The sequence below is a fragment of the Lepidochelys kempii genome, chromosome 19 (assembly GCF_965140285.1).
Source record: "Lepidochelys kempii isolate rLepKem1 chromosome 19, rLepKem1.hap1, whole genome shotgun sequence".
In the NCBI taxonomy this organism is placed as follows: domain Eukaryota; kingdom Metazoa; phylum Chordata; order Testudines; family Cheloniidae; genus Lepidochelys; species Lepidochelys kempii.
The window spans coordinates 8486349-8498632 of record NC_136398.1 but is presented as its reverse complement, the minus strand read 5'-3'; the positions used below and the strand labels follow the sequence as shown (position 1 = coordinate 8498632).

The window sequence follows — 12284 nt, the reverse complement described above, 5'->3', positions numbered from 1 at the left end:
TACTATAGTTTCAACCAATTCGCCCAGTACTGAAGTTAGGCTTACTGCTTGATAATTGCCAGGATCACCTTTGGAGCTTTCTTTAAAAATGAGCATTACATTAGCTCCCCTCCAGCCATCTGGTACAGAGGCTGATTTAAGCGATAGGTTACATACCACTGTTAGTAGTTCTGCAATCTCACGGCTGAGTTCCTTCAGAACTCTTGGGTGAGTACCATCTGGTCTTGGTGACTTATTACTGTTTAATTTATTAACTTGTTCTAAAACCTCCTTTATTAGCACCTCCATCTGGAACAGGTTTTCAGATTTGTCACCTAAAAAGAATGGCTCAAGATGCAAGATGTCACAGCTTGGGCTCTCGAGCCTGGGGGTGGGAGGAGACAGCATGGCACTGGGAGGGGGCAATTTCTCAAGCAGACAGCTTGCAAGGCATTTAGGGATTTAGAGATCAAAACCAACGTTTTAAATTCTAACCCAGTAGCCAATGGGCAGACAATGCAGACCCTGGGGCACTGGCTTTGTGCACATGGTGGGTTACTTCACTCAAGCTGCCTCTGCTTAGAATTTTCACCATCCCATCCCAATTCTTTCCTCCTCAAGTTAAAAATAGGGTGTTTCCTACTCAATCCATCCCAATCTCTCCCTCCTCAGAGAGCATCCCACCCCCACAGGACAATAATTTCCATCCCCATTAAAAACAAAAAAGACAATGACCCCCCAACTCTCCCTGGAGCATCTCACATGCACCAAACAAGGGATGGCACCCAACCCATCCCAGTTCCAATGCCACAAGGTTTGGCTGAAGGGCATAGGCTAGTATAAAGGACAAGGAAAAGCCCACTGTAGTCTCTCCAACCCCATAGGAACACAGAAACATTCACAGATCACAAAATTCCCCAGGCAAAACCTATTGACATGCCCCTTCAATCCTACATGAGAAAACCACCCCACTCCATCAACACACACCTGACCCAGAGATAATGATTCCCCAACCTCCCCCTTCAACTTTAACTCCACCCCTCAGCTGCACAATTAATAACCCTTCTCTGCCCCACCTAGAATCCGAGAGCTGTTCCCTTTAATATCTATATCTCTGTATGTTTGATTTAGGATTTATGTAGACATTAAAATGCATCTCTCCAAACCTTTAGGTGCCTTTCCCATATATTAAAAGGTTGACAATCTCCACACACCATTCCAAAATCCCAAGGTCTATATTGTATCATATTTATGTGGCCCCCCCTACTACATAGTTCTGAGCCCCACACGACTTTGAATGTCTGCTCTGATGCCCATTTTACAGACAAGGCTATGGAAGGCTAAGTGCCGTGCCTCAGGTCATACATGACAGTGCAGGCACATCAACCCAGGTCTTCCAAATAGGTTAGTGCACTAACCACTGGACCATCCTCCCTCTCTCAACAGCTAAAACAGAGGCTAGCCATTCCCACTTGTGCAGTCCAGGAGAGGCGCTTATTTGGCACCACAATATCGAAACAGTAATATTAACCCCAGGGTAGTCTGATGCAGGGGATACACTGACATCACACATACACGAAGTAGAAAGAAGTCTCCTCCAATGAGTTTAAAAAACAAAAATAAACTAATTTTATTTCTTAGTTTTGAAAAACAAAACTTACCAGGAGTCACAAGAGCTTCAAAAACAAACAAACAAACAAACAAACAAAAAAACCCAAACCACACATTCTGCTTTGCCATTTTTACAGAACATTATAGACTTTGTTGTCAGAGCAACCATAGCATGGTCATATTTAGCCAGTCTACATGGACTACAGCTTGGATTGTCACATCAGGTACAATATAATATGGAGTGCATGTTATTATAGTTCATCGAGAATACAGACATACCACGCATCGACAGGTGGACAAAAATGGTAATGTACATCTAAAATACAGGACAGACCAGGCAAAAACTGATTGTACTCTCAATTCCTAAAGAATGTTATTGAATTAAACGGTCACATACTGACATGAAAGTGATGGAAGATTTAGCCAAAGACCAAACAGTACAGAAATCACATGTGCAAGAGAAACATATGTCTATGGAACAAGCTGTCATGTGATCAACAGCTGGAATTTACTTGAATACTTCCTGGAACTATAACACTTCACGCAAAGTAGCAGCAAGAGTGAGAGAGAGAAATCAAGTAGGACGACAGACACCATTGTTCTCAACTGATGCATTCATCTTGCTTCTCAAATGTAATCCTTTAATTGTGCAATGTTTAGGTGTTAAAAAGTAGTGGTTTAATGGAAATTAATAGATCAGTTCTCTAAAGTCCAGATCTGTTCAAAGTCAATATTTTAAACAGTGATAGACACAGAACCCTCCAGTAAAAAAATGTACATTTCCAAAGAAGACATTATGAAGTCCAGGAGATAGACATGATATAGTGTTCTTTTTTTTAAGGAGGTACATATCAGAAACCATGCAAGTACTGTATGTGATGGCAACTGGCCTGCAGAACCTTGTTTTTAGGCACACAAAAGTGCTCTGATACACAAATTTCCACACTTAAAACCACTGCAATTTTCTTGTGTGTGAATATACATCTGATGTTCAGTTCCCAATTTGAGAAAAGAATTCAGCACCTGTAAAATGAACAACTGCTGGCAGGGAACTGCACTATGAGAAAGTAAAACCCATCTTAGGGCTTGTCTACACCATGCAGCTTTTAGTGACAAGACTATGTTGACACAGCCTTGTCGCTAAAAGTCAGTGTGTGTAAACGTTCTTTTTTGGTACTTTGTCGGCACTTTTGCTGACAAAATACTTCCAGTACCGCGAGCAGCATTAGCTTTGTCGGCAGGAGAGTGCTTCTGCCGACAAAGCTGTGTTCACACTGCCACTTGCATTGGCAAAACTTTTGTCTTTTTTGGGGGGGGAGCGCTTTTTGAAGTACCTGTGAAAGACAAAAGTTTTGTTGACAACTTCGCAGTGTAGACAAGCCCTTAGTGATTAAGTAAAGCAAAATATGGGCTAAGGGAAAGATCAGGTAGGTGAAATGGCAATTTCTATTGGATGGAGGGAAAACTGACTGTCTCAATTGTGAGCGAAAGCTGAAACTCCACCAAAAAAATCTAGTATCCCCAACATACAGGAGCAGGGAGTTTGTCAACCCAAAGAGTGATTGGCTCAAGCCTAGGAAGGATGATTAGCAGACAGGGCACTGGACTCAGAAGCCCAGAGTTCAATTCCTAGCTCAGCCACACATGGCTTATGTTACCTTTGGCAAGACACCATCCTCCCTGTGCCTCAGCTCTTGCATCTGTAAAATGGGGATAACAGTACTTCCTTACCTCATCAGGGATAACATCCATTAATGAGTGCAAGGTGCTCAGATATGGTGAAGAGGAGAGCCATAAAAATACGAAGACAGAGGACAGACTGAGACACTGTGGAACCTCACATGGATTCAAACTTCCTACCTTGTAGTTGCACGGTTTAAAAAAAAAAAAAAAAACCATCATTTTGGGCGAGTTCTCTAATTGTGTAGCCTCCCAACAAAACAAATGGGAGAACAGGCCCGTAAATACTGTCCATCTACTTCTCTTGCATTGCCTCTTACAAATCATATGTAGTCTGTTTTAATTTGAAAAAGAGGATTCACAAAGGGAGACCCAATATCTTGAGAGAAGGAGAAAGAGGATTACTTCATTACATTAGTTACACAGGCTGCAACTAATTAGTTACCATCATCTGAGCCAGGGGAGAAGTGAATTATCCAAACTGGGAAACTATAATTCTTCTAATCTCTTCAATGAACCTTTCACATAGCGCTGAAGCACCAGCAACAAGTGTGCTTTCTAGTATTTGCTTTTGGAAATAGTTTTGAAAACTCATTACTTTCTTAAAACTTTGATCGTTCAGCAGATGGGCGAGATACTCAGCTAATGCCACAGCTCCATTGTCCTCAACTGAGCTGTGCTGATTTACACCAGCTGAGTATCTCACCTAACTGGTCTTCTCCAACCATGTGTCATCTTGTGAGACAGTTCTGTCATCTTTGCAGCTTATTTTCAGGCTGAGCAGTCAATCTGGCTACAAACTAGACTAGTCAATATGATTTAAATTAAGCATGTTGCCACAGGCATCATGAAGTCAGATACCTTCCTTTTTTTAGGATTACATGGCAAAGATGAACAAAGCAATGTGAAAGAGCCTCATTCCATATTCCCAAAGAAGGGGCTGTTTTCCTATTAATTTGGTCTGCTGACTGCTCAGTATAAACATCCCATAAGTCACAAAGAGATATAATTCAACTAAAATGCTGCAAAGGCTCATCTATTTGTACAGGGTGCTGCAAAGTGGGGGGGCTTGATAGAGATTAGATCTTGGGGGGGCGGGGGGGGAAGAAGAATTTTGTAGGAGGTTTAGTTCTGTTGGCTGTTGAGGGTAATTTGCTGTTTAATTTTATTTCTCACAGATACCCAGAACTTTTGGGTCGACAACCCTTTTACTTTCATAGAAGTTCAAATAATTATGTTTTAAAAGAACTCCCAGTAAAAATTCACACTACTCTTATACCACTGATCAGAATAACATTCAAGGTAGGAAGAAGGGGTCAAGTTAATTCCTGGTGAAACACCACCGACTAGTAAGAATTATACCAGGGATGAATTTGGCTGTTTAGCATGCACCTCAACTCTTTTCAAGGTAGATCTGATATATGGGACACAGGTTACCGGCAGATCCTCAGGGCCAAATGATTGACCCATATTGGCTGTATGCTCAAGGGCTTGATAAGATGGATTTATTGATCAAGCAAATGTCAACCAATGCCAGTGCAGCATCTATTACATACCAGACATGTATTTCAACAGAGACTGCTTAAGAACATCTTGGTTTACTTGATCAAAAATATTCTTTCATCTCTTGCACCAAGGTCTTTTCCTCACTCCAGTTATCTAAAGAATAACTTATATTCCCCAATGGTGGTAATAGAGGCTGGACTTTTTCTGTAGTGGAGGAAAAAGTATCTGGTATTTTGCTGCAAATAAAACTTGCCCGACCAACTGAGTTGGAGAAACTGAGTTTAGTAAGAAGAAAAACAAAACGACCCTCCCACCCAAAACTTTCCAAGGTGAATGTTCTGATCAGCTACAATAAGGGACTGGGATATTGGCATTTTCCAGTTTTAGGATAAAATGATATAACCTCACCAAAACAAAAACAACATGAGAACAGTTTGTTCTTACAAAACATGTTGAAAATCAACAGTTTTTGCAGTGCTGAAATTAGCTCAAGGTAGGCACTAGCAGTTCAAAGCCAAGCATTCAGAGCGTGGACGTGCATGGGCGATTTTTATATTTAATTCAAGGCAGTATTTTTAAGCCACACAAACGTTGTCTTACTCCTAATTTGCTTATACACAAACACCACAAATCTGAACGAAGACCAACACAAACCAGAAACCCTCGATGTTGACGATTCGTTCAACTTGCAAGCATACAGATTTTGTTAGGATGCCCAGCTTCCAAAAAAGAAATTACATATTCCATATGGGCCCAAGCTTGATACGGTTAATGGAAAACATTGAATGGCACTGTTATTTTTATTCCATGTCTTTTTTTACACCATGGATCTTTTATGCTGGAATGCACGTCATACATTTCACACAAGCTACTTTCACAATAGCATTACTGACTTGATCATTTGCCTAATAAGACGGCATTCCTTAAGTTTTTCCACTTTATAACAACATTTACTAGGGGGTGAATGAGCAACTAACAAAAATGTAACATTACAGAAAATCCCAAATTGATTTCTAGCATTTTACAATGCACAAGTCCCTACTGACAATATAAGTTTGCAACTGGAGGTGGGGAACAGTGAAAAAGGTAAGATAGGCTTTGAATGGCTTGATAATAAAGAGCTACATAAATGTTATGTCAATACAGGCAAGACACATAAGAGGAAAGATTTTTCTTACTTCCCCCCCACCCCGGAACTCAAATGTATACTATTCCTGTCTCCAAAACGAGGACCTGCCTGCAGGATCCCATCTTGCAACTTGAAGTTGATGACAGGAAAAAATCAATAGCTGACAATACTGAAGTCATATCTACTGTGCCTGTTTGAATTTATCACCATTAATGCACTCTCTTGCTGTCAATCAAGTCAAAATGCTTTTGAGAGTTCAATAAACACTTTATACATAATTAAAAAACAGTATCATGATTTGGGTAAAGGCCAATTTCAGAGTGATTTATGTACAGAATCAAATATGAACCTAAACAGCCTAGTTTGTTCACGAAGAATTTCTTAACTATTTTTTATAGAAAAAAATCTGTGTAGGCTAAAAAAGGTTGCTTATAAAATAGCATAAAACCATAGGAGCATGTGCCACTATATTGAGGCATATTTCCTCCTACTAAAACACTTAACACAGAAATTCACAAAACCACAAATGTATATTTCAAAAGGTGCTTCCTATTTCAGAAGTTGCAGATATGCTATCAGCCATACAGGATGCCATGAAAAATACCATGTTTTTAATCAGAACAGTAAATCAGGAGTGCAACCTGGGTAAAAACAGAGTAGAGATTAGCTGAACCAATCTAGCAACTGATTGTCTTAAAAAAAGGAAGCAAACTGTAAAAGTTTAGGAGCAAAAGTTAAAAACTAACCCTGGACCTCTTATCCTCTAACATCACAATCATAATCTAATGATTATTCACTTCACATATTATGTAGGCCGTCTCCACGACAGGGGGACATTACAGTATTGTTAGAGAGGGCTGGAGGCTTAACATTCTATAGGCAAAACCATGTTTCACGCAACATACTGTAAGTCCGTTTTTATTTTAATCAACTGACAATGCGAACAATTGTACCTATCAGTGTAACACCACCCTACAGCAGCATAATATTTTAGAGGCAAACTCCATCTGCCTCCTAAGTGGTCTGTGGTTTTCCCTCTTTATTTTTTTTCCTAATTGCAGTTCTGCCAACTACAACTTATTTAATTCTGCACATGTATTTGTGCCTCATGTCAAATCATAAAGGTACCTTTAAAATAAAAAGTATTTGGCATTTCTGAGAAAAGTAACCGGAACATGTACATAAATGGGCCAATCTGTGTAGGAATTTTAGTGTACACTGTATATTACACTTATATTTAATCAATATATTAATTAGAAGCTGTTGTACCAGCACAAAAAAATACCACATTTGACTGTTACAGAAGAAACTATTTTGTAACCAACATTATAGCTGGTACTGATAAGATATTGTTTTAGCATTTGGTACATCGTGCTATACAATATCAAGAAAATGGTAACATATCTTCAAAAAAAACCCCAAACTCTTGCTTTGCCATTATTTTAAATCTGGTGGATTTGCTACATTTGGGGGGTTAGTCCTTTAATATTAAAGTGCTGTTTAGAATATTGGCATCTAAGAACTTGAACATGAGAGACAACTACAAGTAAAATCTCCCGCTGCCATATATAATGCAGCAATGCAGACATCAATACATGTATTAATTTAATATCCTCATATAGATATTGTTTACAGCATCACAAGACTTAGCAGTGCATGGTACCCCCTACCTCCTGTGTACAATCAAATGTTTTAGATTCATTTAGTATTGTTGGATTGTTAGGATCTGGGCGCCTTGTCTGCAGGATTTTCTGTTTGGGATTTTTCATCTCCTCCTCCTCCTCCGTTTCACTTTCACAAATGTGAACGACTACACTAGGAGTAGACTCCGTTCCTGCATGAAGCTCGTATTTCTCCCCTATAGAGTACAACACAAAGAAAAAGCAAGCGAAAAGGTCCGACAGTTAAACTCAAAGTAACCAACCTATAACCTATATAACCTATATATATCCAATGAAGTGAGCTGTAGCTCACGAAAGCTTATGCTCAAATAAATTGGTTAGTCTCTAAGGTGCCACAAGTACTCCTTTTCTTTTTGCGAATACAGACTAACACGGCTGTTACTCTGCAACCTATAACACCATCCCACAGGAAATAAAAAAATAATCACTGAACTATTTTTATTTCAAAACATGTTTCCATTATTATTCACAGTAAATGATGTACTAAAAACCTAAAGATTCATTTTAATTCCTTTTCATCTTTAGTTTAGTCCACTTTCATACTTGATTTGACTAGCGCTGCTTACATGTTTTGAAATACATTGCCACCATATTTGGTAAGTTGTGCTCTCTGCACACTAATAACACTTAATTGATATTTTGGAGGGAGAGATGGAAACAAATTTACGTGCATCGTTAAAGGGTTTATAGCTATATTTGTCTTAATTTGCATACAAAACTGAAGCAATATCATTTACACTATGCACGTCTACCACACCTTTCAGAGGATCTAAAAAGAGCTTTGCAAACATTAAGCCTCCCCCTGAAGTAAGTCGTGTTACTACTTTATGCATTTTACAAATGAACAAACGGAGTTCTAGTGAGAGAAAGGGATTTTTGACCAAAGTAACACATCAAGTCAGTAACAAAGCATGTCACACCATGCACTGAGAAATTGGAGTTTCTGTTGTCAGGGGAAAGAAATGGCAAGGTCCCCAGAAAAGGTCAATTAAAAGGTTTGACAGTTAAATTACATGGTGACCATATCTAAATATGGCAGTGATTGGCACTCTAGAAAATAGCTAAGATAGATCACTCCAACTAACTGAACCTTTCCATGTGTTTCTCATTCAATTAAATATGCACTGAGATTTCACTGGCAAAATTAAGTAAATATGTGGCTCTCGCTCAAGAGCATCCAATCCAGCAGAGTGCTAAACTTTGAAGCTCTCGCCAATCGATTAAGAAATTGGCAGAAAAGGCATAGAACCATTTTGTCCCCACAAGTAACCATGTAGGGACAAACAGGAGATCTGTGTCTATACTCCATTCCTTCTCCTAGAGAGGTGAAGAAAGCTACTGAACAGACATTTCTGAAGCAGAACAGCAACAAAAGCAGGAAGACATTCTTACCTGGACCCAGTTTGGAAACAGCACAGAGTAAGTCATAGTTTATTCCAGGAGTTGCATCTTCACTCTGCTTCCACCCAACTGGTGGAGATGCAGGAGGCGATATCAGGAACTGTTTGACAGGTTCTGGGGGAAGGAGGTAGGACTTGTCTCCTACTTCACTGGACACCTGGACCTGAAGAAACAATGCCACCATGATAACAGAATCACAGAAGTTAGACTAGAGGATCTAACAGAGAAAGAAAAGATATTGTTTTCTTGCAATGTAGGACTGTTCTTCATAACACCTTTCTAATGTTTTATCCAGTCTAGCTTTAAAAGTTGCAAGCAACAGAATTTACACCACTTCCTTGGGAGACTATTCCACGGGGAGACTTCTCTCATGGTCACAAAGTTTTTCGTAATACTAAGGCTTTGTCTACACTGGAACCTGAACAACTCAACTTTTGTCAGTCAGAGGTGTGGAAACCCCCCCCCCCCCCGAATGACAAAACTTTGCCGACGAAAAGCGCCGGTGTGAACAGTGCTTTGTCAGCAGACAAAGCTACTACCGCTTGTTGGGGGTGGAAGTTTTTGTTGGCAGGAGAGCTCTCTGCTGCTGACAAACCGTGGCTACATTGCTCGCCTTTTAGTGGCACGGCTGTAGCGGCACAGCTGTGTCGCTAACAGGTGCGTAGTGTAGACATAGCCTAAGTCTACTTTTTCCTCTCAATTTCCTCCGACTGTTTCTAGTTACTTTGCTGAATGCTGACAATGAACTTGGCATTGTATAGAACACATGCTGAGCCACTAATCCAACACAATTTGTACATGGACCCAGTGTCTGTGGAAAGGAGATGCAGGACTGCACTTTAAGGAAAGGAGTGCATTCAGCTTGGGGAGGAGGGGAGGGCTTTGTCACTCAAGAGTGAACCTTCCAGCCAATTGTGGAGCTGTATCATCTGCAGGTGGAAAAAGAGTCCCTAATGTGTAGATTCACACTGAATTGGAGAAAGGATGCATGTGTGTGTGGTTAGAGGGAACTTCAGAATGCTGTCAGGAATGAGAATCCATCAGTAAATACAGAATGGAGAGGAAATAAGGATGCATTTAGAGCATCTACACATTGCATCGTACCTGTGCAAAATACAGCTTCAGCTTTTTCCCACTGATGTCTGTCTCATGCAATTCTATCCGTGCTCTCGCTGCTGCCTCTGGGGTGCTGAAATTTATCCTTACTCTTCTAAAGCTTTTAAACAACTGGAATGTCACTTGATTATCATAGATTGTGAAAAGTGCTTCGAATCTTTCCTAAAGGTGAAATAAAAAGATTCTTCAGACACAAAATGAAGATTTTCATTCAGTGAAAATACATTTTCCTTTGACTTTTTCCCTCCAGTTAAGTTTCTTCAACTAAATTACTCCCTTAGAACCTGAAGATTCTCTAGTTCACTCACCCCCTTGATTTTAAAAGTTTAGTACAGACTTGCCCAGCAAATGTATTAGACATCTCTTCTATTAGAAGCTTGTAAGAGAAATTAACCAACCTGAAACTCTAAGCCTTGTTTTATTGTCAATTCCATCTCCATTTTTATAGTAATTTGGACTCATGTAAACAAAGGCCTATAGATCTTAATTCATATGGTGCCATCTAGTGACAGCTCAACATAAAGATATTTCCACTTTTGTGGGTCTTTCACCTACGGCACTGGAAAACACCATGGGGGTAGATTGACAGAAAATATCATAATGCCACTATATAAATCCTTGGTACACCCACACCTTGAATACTGTGTGCAGTTCTGGTCATCCTCTCTCAAAAAGATACATTAGAATCGGAAAAGATACATAGAAGAGCAATAAAAATGAGCAAGGGTATGGAATTAATTTTATATAAGGAGAGATTAAAAAGACTGGGACTTTTCAGATTGGAAAAGAAATGACTAAGGGGGAGATATGATAGAAGCCTATAAAGTCACGAACGGTGTGGAGAAAGTGAATTAGCAAGTGTTATTTACTTCTTCATATAACCTATGAATCAGGAGTCACCCAATGAAATTAATAGGTAGCAAGTTTACCACAGCTTCATGTAAAGAAAGCACAGTCAACCTGTGGAACTCATTGCCAAGGGATGTTGCGAAGGCCACAACTACAACAGGGTTAGAAAAAGAATTAGATAAGTTCATGGTCAGGGAGGCAACCCAATGTTCTGGGTGTCCCTAGCCTCTTGACTGCCAGAAGCTGGGAGTGGATGACAGGGGATGGATCACTCAATGATTGCCTGTTCTGTTCATTCTCTCTGAAACACCTGGCTTTGGCCACTGTTGGAAGACAGGATACTGGGCTAGATGGACCAATGATCTGACCCAGTATAGCCATTCATATGTTCTTATGACACTACATAAGTCAGTTCTGTCTGAATTCTTCTGCTTTCTATTATTAAATGCAACTCCAATGATTAATTTCTTCCACTTACAGCAGAGAAAAAAAAAAACCCTGAAAAGGATTTTGTTAACTTCTGCATTTGACAACCCTTTCTGTAAATGTATGTTTCATGTATTTGCCTTTTAAAAGGCTGAAATAAAATAGTTCACTGCCTAGCTGATTATACATACACTGCAGTCAGTAAGTTTCACCTTTTGTTTGGGCGAGCCTTCACCAAAGCATCAGTGGAAAAAAAAAAAAAGACATAGCAAAATATCATTAACATCACAAAAATTGTAAGATGACTAGGAGGCAGGCCTGGTACCTGAAAATACTTCAAAAAAATAGAAGTTAAATATCTATGTTTCACATTCATGGCATCTCTATTAGCTTCAGTGCCCACCCCATCAGTTACATGGGAATACTGATCATTACCCACCATTGTAAAGAGCTTTGAGAGCTACAGACGAAAAGTGATATGTGAAAAATATTTGTGCAATACATATACACTATTTACAGGTTTAACTATTGCAAAGTGGGGCTTGAATGGGGGAAGAGGGAAGATTATGTTTTGGTCCAGATCTATTCTGCTTGCACAGCTTGAAAACTCCACTAGTTTTGCCAATGGAGCTTGAAGTTTCCTTGAACTACAGGAGGGCAAGTTGGGTGTGGAGGGCGGCATAGGAGAAACAGGTCCATGCTGTTCTGATTATGGAGCTAGAGAGTGAAATCAGACTCCAGATCTGTCAGTCCAGCACCTTTTGCAAGCACCAAATTCACTAGAAAAGTTAGAAGAATAAAATGAATGGATAGGATAACCCCGCAAGCCCCCCCAAAAGAGCTGATTTTTGGATGCACTTTCAGTATGTGCACACAGAGCACATTTTCCATGTGATTCAGTAAGT

General features: G+C 39.7%; 1 protein-coding gene across 1 annotated transcript in view; it reads right to left on the bottom strand.

Annotated features, from left to right (window-relative positions):
* LOC140900304 (calcipressin-3) overlaps positions 1-12284 on the bottom strand; it is an 81545-nt gene that overhangs the window by 49811 nt on the left and 19450 nt on the right. The window contains exons 3-5 of the mRNA XM_073317407.2: positions 10093-10266; positions 8980-9151; positions 7576-7763 (exon numbers count right to left, since the gene is read on the bottom strand). Coding sequence (XP_073173508.1) covers positions 7576-7763; positions 8980-9151; positions 10093-10266 — 534 coding nt within the window. The remainder of the gene's footprint in view (positions 1-7575; positions 7764-8979; positions 9152-10092; positions 10267-12284) is intronic.